This window comes from Vipera ursinii, assembly GCF_947247035.1.
Source record: "Vipera ursinii genome assembly, chromosome: 1".
Lineage (NCBI taxonomy): Eukaryota > Metazoa > Chordata > Lepidosauria > Squamata > Viperidae > Vipera > Vipera ursinii.
The window spans coordinates 253,639,453-253,651,473 of record NC_139512.1 but is presented as its reverse complement, the minus strand read 5'-3'; the positions used below and the strand labels follow the sequence as shown (position 1 = coordinate 253,651,473).

At 34.1% G+C, this 12,021-nt stretch overlaps 1 protein-coding gene across 1 annotated transcript in view; it reads right to left on the bottom strand.

The window, feature by feature from the left end:
- Positions 1 to 4,905: 4,905 nt before the first annotated feature.
- FIG4 (FIG4 phosphoinositide 5-phosphatase) overlaps positions 4,906 to 12,021 on the bottom strand; it is a 92,434-nt gene continuing 85,318 nt past the window's right edge. The window contains exons 22-23 of the mRNA XM_083349280.1: positions 11,371 to 11,457; positions 4,906 to 9,247 (exon numbers count right to left, since the gene is read on the bottom strand). Of these exons, the coding sequence (XP_083205406.1) occupies positions 9,070 to 9,247; positions 11,371 to 11,457 (265 nt within the window). The 3' untranslated portion in view covers positions 4,906 to 9,069. The remainder of the gene's footprint in view (positions 9,248 to 11,370; positions 11,458 to 12,021) is intronic.

The window sequence follows — 12,021 nt, the reverse complement described above, 5'->3', positions numbered from 1 at the left end:
CCAACCTCTGAAGACTTCTGATTCTAACGGAAGGCGGCTCATGGCTTTATTCTTCTCACTGAGAGTAACTCTATACCAAGAGAAAACAAATAAATGGTAGCAATTGTTAGGATGAGAAGATGGAATCCCCGTATACTTGTATTCTTTCTTGTTATCTTTCTATTTAATGGAACAATAACAACATTCTTCTGATTTTTCTTCTTACACCAGTTACTTCCTTGCCATTTTTAATGTTTTCATAGCATTTTATCATTTCCTTTTCATCCATTTTTTAGGAGAGATACAAAAGCTACAAGTGGCACAGAGAGCCATGGAAAGACATGATTGGCATTACAAGAGAAGATAGAAAGATCTGCATATGGATTAGAGAACAAATGAAAATATACAATATCATCAAGAGAGTAAAAGAATTGAAATGGAGATGGGTTGGTCACATAGCAAGAACTGATGGCAGGTGGACCAAGGCAGTCATAGAATGGATCCCACTTGTTAAAAAGTATCCACAAAGAGACATAAAACAAGATGAATCAATGATATCATCAAGTATTGCAGGCCCAATTGGCAAAAGCAAGCTCAGGATTGGTTGGAAGCATCCAAAAGAGGCCTTCATCCTGCAGTGGATAGACAATGGCTAAAATGATGATGACTTAACATTTATTACACTGATTTCAATTCCACATTATTATCCCCTTAAAACAATCTGAATAAAAGCTACATCTTCATTTCCCTGCATGTATGTATCAACTCTGTTTTACAGAATTAATCCACCAGTTTAGAGTTGTTAGGAGTTGGGAAATGTACAGATTTAATAAATCATAACCAGGCTACTTAATCCATATCCTTTCTGTTACTTTCATATTCATGCAATGTTAGGCAGACTGTACAATTAAATGAGGAATATGGATCTGAATATTAATGTATTAAAGACCAAGGATTTGACAGGGAAAATGGAACGAACAATTTCAAGTTGCACATAAATTATGAAAAACTAGGGGAAGTAGACAAATCTTTGTACATTGACAGAATGTTTATTAAAGGTGGAGAAATGGAAGAAGAATTATTAAAATGTAGAAATGCTAATTAAAAGTTACATGGTCTGTTGCTTAAAAAAAGGAGTAAAAATGGCTGAATTTGGGAGACAGAACCAGTTTGGTGTAGTTATTAAGACCCTGGACTAGAAACATAGTGATTGTGAGTTCTAGATACACCTTAGGCACAAAGCCAACTAGTCACTCATTCTCTCTTAGCCCTAAAAAGTAGTGTCTTATCTGTTATCTGTATCTCATCAGTATTAGCCTAGCCCAATCCTAAAAAGATTCTTAAACAAACTCCCTGACAGATTAAAGCTTTTCTAGGCTTAGATTCTGAGCTTCCCTCAGATCCATACTTCCATGAATACCTCCTCCTAGTCCTGTCGTTTTGCTGGAATGTACTGTATGCATTTGGTAGGAGCAGCCCAATATCAATGGACTCTTTCTTTTGATTGGCACTTCTATCACTGAGTCAACAGAGTCACACCGAAACTTCATCACTAATAAATACATTGAGAAATCAACTGACAAGAGAAGAATGGTTCTCTATTTCCAACAAGGTTTGCCACATTTAGATGTGGTCTCTGGAAGAGCTTAGAAAATTAAGAATATGAAAGGACTATGGTGGAAAAGTTTATAATAAGAGCAAGAGATGATAATGAACAGATGACCTAATTAAAATCAAATTAGTTGTATAGTATATAATCTCAGAAAACACACTGCATATTTTTTTTTCATCCAGGGAACAGAAAAATGTTCTCTAAAAGAAGGTGTGGACATTTGTCATATATAGACAAATTATTCTTTTGAACCCTAACCGTTACTGGATTACTAAAGCTTGGTACATGGAGTTTTTGTTCTGGCTTTATTATATTAAATATTCAAGCTTTCCCTGACAAATTGTGAAAATGAAATTTAAATGTTATTTTTAAATTTTGGGTCAGGTAAGGCAATGATGATCATATGCTCCTTCATGAGAGTCCATTCAAAATGTCATTGGGTTGCATAGCTTTTCTGAATAGTTGGCTGATTCTAAGAGGCAGATTAATCGGTTTAATCTCTTCCTCAGTCAGAGAATAAAAAAATCTTCTCTACTATTTCTGCAACTTAAATATGAAATATCTATAATCAACATTCATTAAATGATTAGCCTGTAGTTTACAGTATTTTTTCTTCTTCCATTCAATCCAAAGATGCCACACTGCAGTTACCAAACCTGTTTGTCAATCTTGCCCTGAATAATATGCAAAAAATGAACTGAGAGGGCCAGTTTAGCCTAGTGGTTAAAGCACCAGGGTAGAAATCAAGACTGTGTGAGTTTTAATCCTGCCTTGGGGACTGAGTTATTGGGTGAATTTGTGCGAATCACTGTCCCTCAGGCCAACCCACTTCAGACAGTTGTTGTTGTGGAGACAATAAAAGAAAGGTAGATATATTCACTACCTTGGGTTATTTGTAGAAAACAATAATCGTAATTCATTTATTTCCTGCCTTTCTTAATTTTACAAATAACTCAAGGTGGCAGACATATCCCACATAGCTTCCTCTTCCTATTTTCCCCATAACAACCAGTCTGAACATCTGGCTGACAATAAGTAGTAATCAAAATTAAAAATAAAAGGCAATTCCTCTAGTTTGAAGTGGCATTTTTGAGAGAGGCTCAGGTATATATCACAAAAATGTTTTCTAGGCAATCTTTGGGCATAACTATTTAATGTGACCTAGGGTCAAGGGGCCAAAAGAGAGGGGAGACAGGAATCATTCAGTACAAAATTATTAGGATATGAATAACAACGCAGTTGGTGAGCTTTAAGAGAATCATAAGAGAAATTTTAAACTATTTCTGAAAAAGGAAAGCTATCACTATAATGTTCAGTGGTTTGCAAATTCAGTGGAACATGTTAACATGGATGAGTTGATACTAATAGTGATGGGAGAATATAGTGTTTGGACAGTAAATTTAAATGTAGGCAAAGACAAAAAAAATTGATTGATAGCAAAATGTGTATAAGAACAAGCTCTGGGGATTTATGGAATAACCATCACTTCTGTAGTGCATAATGAAATCTTTTATGACTGCAGGATACTAGCAGTTGCTTCACAAAATTCAAGTTATGTTGAACTAAGAATTGATTGATGCTACAAAAATGAGTATTCTTTGAGCAGGAGTGAAAATAGCAAGTGAAATATATAACGGCAATAGAGATCACTGTAATCAGAGTAATTTCAAACAGAGGCAAGCAGAGGGGGGACAATGGTCAATAAAGCAAGAATGTTGTATTCAATTTTTCTGGGAAAGGAAAGAAAATAATGTTCAAGGTGCCTAAACTTTATATGGCAAAGGGAAAATAATTGTCAACAGTTAATGTTGGCTAACATAAGTTCCCATGGATTTTGACTGATGTACAATGAACTCAGTATTTCAAAAGAGATGTTTGAATCTCAAATTTTATTGCATATTTCTATCACTTTCATATTATGAAAAAATTCTTAAAAGAGCATCTGATTCAGTGGCAGCACATAGCTGATTTTAGCTAATCTTGAAAACCAAGCCTTGTTAGGTCTGGTCAGAATTTGGATGTGATTACAGCAAATCCAGCTGGAATACAATGTTGATGCCTTCATTAGGAATGGAGCTTGATTTAAAGGAACTTTTAGTTTATTTTTATCATGTTACAAATTCCTTTACCAATAATTCCAATGTAGGAAAGATTTAGAAAGGAATCACTAAATTAACACCACCACCAGTATGATTAATAAGCCATTTTTAAAAAAATAGATAAAACCAGGGGGTTTTTAAAAAAAATGTGGAGCTTTTTTTAGAAAATGGAAATTGTAATTGTCTAAAAAAATAAGACATGAACTTACACAAAAATAATTCGGGAAAAGAAATTGGACTGTTTCTTTTCCTGATTGATTTACACATTTATTTAGCTGTGTCACTGGGTGGCATACCATAAATAAAAACAACAAACACTAAATTTTTGTTTTTTGACATAAGAATTAAAGTTTATAAATATAAAAACTAATAAAAACCACTGAAGATATGAAAATTGGAAAAAAAAGGATTGAGAAAGGAAAAGAGATAAAAATTCGAAGGAATTTTCAGCTAGACTGCAAAGTCAAACGATGGCCGAGCTTGGAGTTATTACATTGCTATAAATGCCGTAAGCATGGCCTCCCACAGAATCCATGAAACCTTACCTGGTTGTTCTCAGGGGAAGGCAAAGTTTGTTAAGATTCTCGTAACACAGGTGATAATAAAATTTCGGCTTGAGGCTATTTACAAATGTTTTTGGTTGCTCGTGCCTGATATGACTCTCTTCACACTCCAAATAAGTATAAGCAATTTCAGTAACTTAACATATTTTTTTGTAGGTCAATAATAATAAAAAAGGTTCTCCTTCCCATATCTCATCACTTACCAATATAAAGTTATATTAACAAAAATCTTTCAGTCCTAATCAGCTAAAGAGCTATCAGGAATAGTAACTATATATTTTAATCTTAAATCAAATAAATGTTTTTTAATCAAATTTATCACTTTTCCTAAATTAAACAAAAAAAGTCTCTATTTATAAACCATTCTTTAAAGCCTCATCATTCAATACTGGTCAAAAAGAAATCCAATTAATACCTACCAAAAACTGCAGTGTATATATTTTAATTCTGATCAGATAAATTCACTTTATATATCTTGTTTTCCTTTTTAAAAGGATAATCTTCAATCCCATTAAATAATATCCCAGAAATAGATTAGTTATCATTTTTTATTTGTCTTTTTTTAGGAATAGCTTGAATAATTTCTCTTTGTCTACTCTTAGGAACAGTTTGATTAGTTGAACAACTTCTTTTTGTAAACCCAACAGGAGAGGACCTTCCAAGTCTTTATTTTGATTTATTATTTGCATGACTTTTTAATTATTTTTAATTTTATTTTCAAATTTAAAATACAAACTTCAACAGAAAAAAGGGAAACAACAAAGCAAAAATCAAATGACAAAAAAGTGCATTAAAAAGAACATATACATATATTGTACCCCAGATAGATACATTTCAACAATAATTGTTTTCTCCCTTGCAAAACAGGTCTACAGTTCATAAATTTCTACAACTCTATTTGCCAAGCTAATTTGACCTACCATCTATTTACTGAAAAAAAGAGTTAACAGGTAAAGCCGACAACAAAACTAAACTTCAAAGCCCTCTATTAACAATCTGTTATTGTATTTCACATGCAGAAAGTCCACAGTGGCTTCTAATCTACCATAAACCGCTGCAATCATTATCATTGATTTGTCCAGGATCAAGTATTTTCAATTGATACTTAATAATAAACATTTTTCTTAAAATTATAATTGGCATCTTTTCCAACAATTGCATCTCGTCCCCCAAAGTAATAGCTCTCTGTTGTATCTCCACAACACTTGTTGTTCAGTAGTTTTTCATGCAAGTTGAATCACGTCTTTAACAGTTATCTTCTGACTGAATATAATACATCTATTCCACAATCTCCATCAGTTTTCTTAAGAAAGTCGAGTTCATTGCTAATCTGTGGGCGCGCCGGATTTATGGAACCATCTTCGGGTCGAGCTCCGGATGGCGCCTGATCTCCGCTCATTCCGGCGTGATCTTAAAACCCACTTTTTTGAACAAGCTGGCCTGGCCTGATAGGTTGGGGTTGGGTTTTATAAATTGGTTTTAATTTTAATTTGTACTAATTTATTATGGGCATTGCTATTTAATTACTTTTAATAATTTTTAATTTTTGTATCCTGTTTTTATTATGTATTGCCCTGTTCACCGCCCTGAGTCCTTCGGGAGAAGGGCGGTATATAAATTAAATTAATAAATAATAAATAATAATAATAATCCATACTGCCATCTCTAAGCCTTTTAAATTCATACCATTCAGCTTTCTCTAACAAACCTGCAATTCTTAAACAAAGCTCCTCCTTTAATTCTGTCAGCAAACTAACTGCACCAATCCACCCAACTGCAAGTGTACTGTAGCTGCTATTAACTATATCTGAATATCATGCTTAGTTTGATTTATGCCTGTTGTTAAATCATCAAATCTTTTATTTAAATTTTCATTCAGAGCTTGTAATTTGAAAAGCATCTTTTTTTGAAGACTTCCAAGAAGACTTTGACATGAAATTGATCTGGCTCTTGCCTTTCTTTTGTATCTCTTTTTGTGGGGATTGTAAAGAGTATATAATATGTACTGTTAATCCTCAATTTATTGTTGTTTTCATTTTTAATATACTTCAAATTTCTCTTATTGCCAGACTTTCACAACAAAATGTAGGTAATTCTTCTAAAAAACAAAAGAAGCAGATGTTCCATAACAAAATGTCTGCAGAAAAAGGTAAGATATTTCCCGTGAGAGTAAAAAAAAAAGACAAAATTGCCATCTCTTCAGAGGAAAAAAAGTGACAAAAAGATATAGAAAAACAAAATAAAGCAACAAAGTTCTTTTAAAAACTAGTAAAATACAAAATCCTTGCAGTAGACTGGTGCAGATGTAAATCAAATCAGATCACTTTCACTACCAAGGAGAAAGTCTTTGTGCTGTCGCCTTCCATTCAGCAAAAATAAAATGTTTCCTGACTCCAAAGCAAAGCAATAAAAAAAATAAAATGTTCACAGTCCAGCAAGGGGGTATAAAATAAATCAGCATTCAACCAATTAATTAAAAATATAGGTCAAAAGCAAAAAAAATAATGTTCAAAATGATATGATACTTAAAACTGAGGCACACCTTAAAAACATCAAATGATGATAGGAAAAGATGGAGACCCAACCCTGTGGTCGCTCTTATGGAGAAGTGCAATCGTCTAGCTTCCTATTCTCAGGCTAGTACACAGTCATATGAGTTGTCTTGAGTCTTTCATAGGTGCTCCAGTTGAAATCTGGGGAGCGCACTCCCAAAGAGCCAGGTTTGAAAGCAAAATCTGTTGCTTGTTGGCGGAAAAATTCATCCTGCTGCTTAGTGCGCTGTTTTCTGGATGATCTTGACACTTAATCCCCTTTAATTATTAAAACATCAACTGGTTTCATTTGTAAAACAATTTTGCAGATCTAGAGCATCGTTTTCCTTATTGCTTTTGTAATGCAGCATTTTATCCAATAAAATTTGTTGTTTTCTATATCTTCTACTTTAATATCAAACAATCTTGCAAGCAACTTCTCAGTATATTGTTTCCAAGCTGCATTAATTTCTTCTATAGTCAAACAGTGTTGCTCAACTGTATCAACAGGTCTGATAAAGGAGAATATTTGTAGCTTAGGGTTTACCCAAACTAGGTAACATCATCAGTGCTAGTAAGAAGTGAGGTTTGTTCTCAATTTATATTCCAGTGGCTTGCCCTGTCAGTGTTAGTAGAGAGTGGTCCTGGTGGTTCTTGGGTTGGGCTGTTAACTGTTTGTTTGACAGTTCCTTGATTGGGATATTGTTTACTTCTTGATTGTTGGTCAGATATTAATCTTGGTGTTAATTATTATTTGGCATTATTACTGTAAGTTGGTATTATTCATAGGGAACAGAAATTTCATAGATTATATCAGAAATACATCACACACTACTTCAGAAGACAATGTGGAGTGAACCATTATATCTGGTGCACAATCTCTATAAAGATTCATATTGATACAAGTAATCCTCAGATTATGACCACTCATTCAGCGACCATTCAAACTTTAATGAATGAGGGGACTTACAGTGGTCCCATGGTCATATCTAAGGGAACACCTGCTGCCGGCATCAAGCTCCCTTCGTCCAGTGCGCTCCCACAGGGAGGGTCTTCTCAGGGTGCCGCTGATAAAAGATTGTCGGTGGATAACACCCAGGGGAAGGGCCTTCTCTGTGGGTGCGCCTGCCCTCTGGAACCAGCTGCCCGTGGAGCTTAGGACTGCCCCCGACCTCCGCACATTTCGCCGGGACCTGAAAACCTGGCTCTTTGAGCTCTCCGGCCCAGGCTGAGAATTTTTAACTGGGGTTTTTAATTCTAGGGATGATTTAATCTTTTTAAATTTGTTTTTAACTTTTGTATTGTTTGTTTTAAATGCCCTGTAAACCGCCCTGAGTCCTTCGGGAAAGGGCAGTATATAAATTTAATAAAATAAATAAATTTAATAAAATAAATAAATATGATTGCGATTCAGATGCAATAGAAACTGACATCCCTCTCTGAAGCTTGTACAACAATTCCAAGGACTTCACAGTAGATGGCAACAAAATTGTCTCCTGCCATGCCTACTGTACTTGCTTGAGTGAAGACTGGGATTGACTCTGCAAGTTGTGCTCTCACAGAAACACAATGCACAATCCACTTAGCAATGCACAAAAATTGCTAAGCATTCCTTTTATTTTCTGATCAGTTGGGCCTAATGAAGATTGAGGACAGTAAATTAGAAACTATGGAGTCCTTGATGCTCTCTGAGCTGACTGTATGTTTGCAGATATTTCATTATCCAATTTTCTCTAATACATTTATTAAATTATAAAACACCTCTCTTCTTTATCAAATAAAAATTTCCTTACCCTGACCTCTAATAGAAAATTATTAGAAATTACTTTATAGCGAACATGTTTTTAGATCTTTTTAGGCATGTTGCCGGGACTTTGGGCATGCATAAAGGTTGAACTTCAATTTAATTAGGTGGCAACTTTTCGCTCTCTATGTCAAACTGTGCATCTAAATTTACTTACGGATATCTATACATGCGTGTACACAGACAATATGTGTATGCACTTTCATTTGTACAAAATACTGCTGATCAAAATCTTTAATAATCTGAATCATTTTCAATAGGTATATTCAGTTCATTTTTTAACTAATTATTTGCACTTCAAATTATTTGTATTAGTACCACAAAGCCATTAAAGAATAAGTCATCTGTCCTCCTTGGGAGTTGTGGGAAGAAGAAATACATATAAGAGGCATTCATGGTACTTTCCTCCTAACTTTCCTTGCAACACCTATCTAAGATTCATTGCAGTTACATTCAGAAGAGATGAAGCACTGTCATTTTTTCACAGGTATCTGTTTCTAATATATTCTCGGTACAGGAAGATGTCATCTTTTCCCAAAGGCTGCATAATGCCCTTGCTTGCTTGGATGTGAGCATGAAAAATCTCAATAGATTTCCTGTCTACTTTAGGTGGTTGAACTTCATAAATGTTGTCCTGGGAGAAAGCAGAGATGGGTGTTCTGTGAAAAGTTAATAAAATAAATGTTAAATTCAGGAGAAATTTCAATAGGCAAGATAGAAATTCTAATCTGAGATTTTCTTTTGTAGACATCAACGATACCATTCAAAGGCTTCTCTTTCTTAATTATTCACATGGTAATATTTAAAAAAGTGAGTGACATATGCCTTACATGTTTTACTGTCCTCTGTGGTTTTTATCTTGTGACATTGTTAAAGATTTTTAAAAGCTTCCTGTATCCAAAATATCTGCTACTGAACTGTAGCTCACAAAACGTCAGCATGCAGAAAAGAAGGAAATGATGTAGTCAGATAACCTGGAAGAATTTGCCTGTTCTCAAAATTTAGCAGTTATACTAGCTGCTAACTTTCCTGCTTCCCTATTTTTTGCTACAATTTATGATGGTCTGTCTCTTAAGGAACTTATATCCGTGCTGGCTATGTTTATTTTATTTTATTTATGTCTGTGGAGATTCTCAATCAGTCAGGTTATAGTTATCCCAAAGGAGCTTCTTCACGAGGCAACTGGACTTTCTTGTTTTTCTTTGAAGCTTCTTGGATGAGAAGCGAAGCGTCTTCAAAGAAAAACAAGAAGGTCCAGTTGCCTCGTGAAGAAGCTCCTTTGGGATTATTTTATTTACCTTAATTTTATTTTTAATTCTACCTTATTCCCATGTCACTTGATGTTATTGAAGTCTGACAAATATCAACGAAATTTCATTTTGTTGTTCAATAGTAGTTTAGGTGTTGGAATGACACTGTACAGACTAGTTCATATCCCTTCACCATGGAATTCATGAGGCAACTTTGGAGCAGCAATTAATTCTCACCCCAATCAACTTAAGTGTTATTATGTAGTTAAAATAAATAGAAACCTCTATGCACAGTAGTGGGCTGTAGAAGAAAGATGGGACATATAAAAGACAAACAATGTCATAATACTAATGGTATAAAATCTAATTGGGCACCTATTGCTCTGCTTATGCAACTATTTTAGTCAACAGAAGAGGGACAGTTAAATCTTCCTCCTTTGCTGCCCCTGTCATTACTAAAATTGATTCTGAAGGCTTAGGGACTAGTAACACCAATTTTGGTAAAAGGAATACACGTAGGAACTTGTCTTGCGCAAGTTCAGCAAAGATATTTCTCATCTTTTTTTCTAAAACCCTATGTTCATGATCATGACTGATTATCAGTATTAACATAGCAGACATCTCTTTCTACTTTTCAATCTATTCTGGGGCTTTCATGGCTATGCAGCATTCTACTATGACCATATTTTATCTGTTTCATTACTGTGAATATGTGATGTCCTACCCTGGCTCTATAATGGCTTTTCTGTGATCCCACATGCAGGCCAAACTCTCTTAATAGTATGGTTTCCTATTAGATTTCTATTCTTACATTTAAGTGCACTTCATGTTACTAATTTTGCTCTTCCCATCCCACCATTCAAAAGTCTTCAAAATATTCTGCTTTTTGTCTTTGTCATTCTATATATTAGGAACTGCCTAATGACACCACCTATGACTTTACTATTCCTAAGTCAACTTCATGAAAACACTGCGAACCCTTAATATTGAAAATAAACTAGAAGATAATAACTTAAGTTTCTGTAGAGTCTCTATATATTATCTTACTAAAGTAAAAGCATAAATTATAATTCTGTTCCTCCAAGAAATAGATGTTACTTTTTAAAAAAGTATTGTTTTAATGTTTACTAGTTGTTTTGTTAAATACAAAAAAGACAAGGATCCAATCTGGGTTGGTTACCGGGACCAGAGATTTTGTCTTCTGAACTTTTGGACTCACGATGGAGCCTATCTTCAGGGTAAATGGAAAGAGAAGTTCCCTGAAGATGGGCTCCAGTATGTATCTGAAAACTCAGAAGACAAAACCTCTTTAGATCCTGTAACATTATCCTAGGACACATATATTCATCTTCCTTCGTGACAAAAAAGACCATAATAATAATAATAATAATAATAATAATAATAATAATAATAACAACAACAACAACAACAACAACAATAATATCATCTCATCCTTAATTATTAATCAGAAAAAGATTGGAAAAGAACTTTTGAAACAATTTAAGTAGACAGACTGAGCACCTCATACTTACAATTGTATAACTCCATCTAAGTTTTTAGGAGAGAAAGTTTGGGAACTTTTTTCTTGCTTCTGTTGACTCTGTCCCAACTGAACAAACCTATGAACAGAGACAGAATAAGCACACTGTGGAAAGTACTGTCTGAAATAATGAAAATAATATGTTTCTTGCAGACTTTGTAAGAGTCATACATCAGTAAGGGACATCAAGTTCCATTAAAGGCAGCTTGAAAATACAATATCCTTTCATTGACGTTAATTTGTGAGTGAGTAATACAAGTGTTGAAATAGTTTTAGGCTAGTGTAATTTACATTTGAGGTTCTTCATAGCTTTCCTTTCACTAAAAGCCAAATACATTTTATTCAAAGGATCACAGAGTAAATAAAGACAACCTTTTTCTAGTAACATGTTAATGTACAAAGGTAAGACTTTAGTATGTATCTTTCATGTAGAAATATATATGTGTTCTTTCCATAGATTTCATCTAGTGAGAATGAGAGAGTTGAAGAAGTCTTCGTGTGAACACTAGCTAGTCAATTCACTTGTTGAACTAGACTTAATACTCAAAAGCTTAGATATTGCTCAGTAATTGGCTCCAATGAGGCCTATTACCCAGCAGGTTAAATACCATACTCTAGCTCCAGGCTTAAAAATACCAGCATT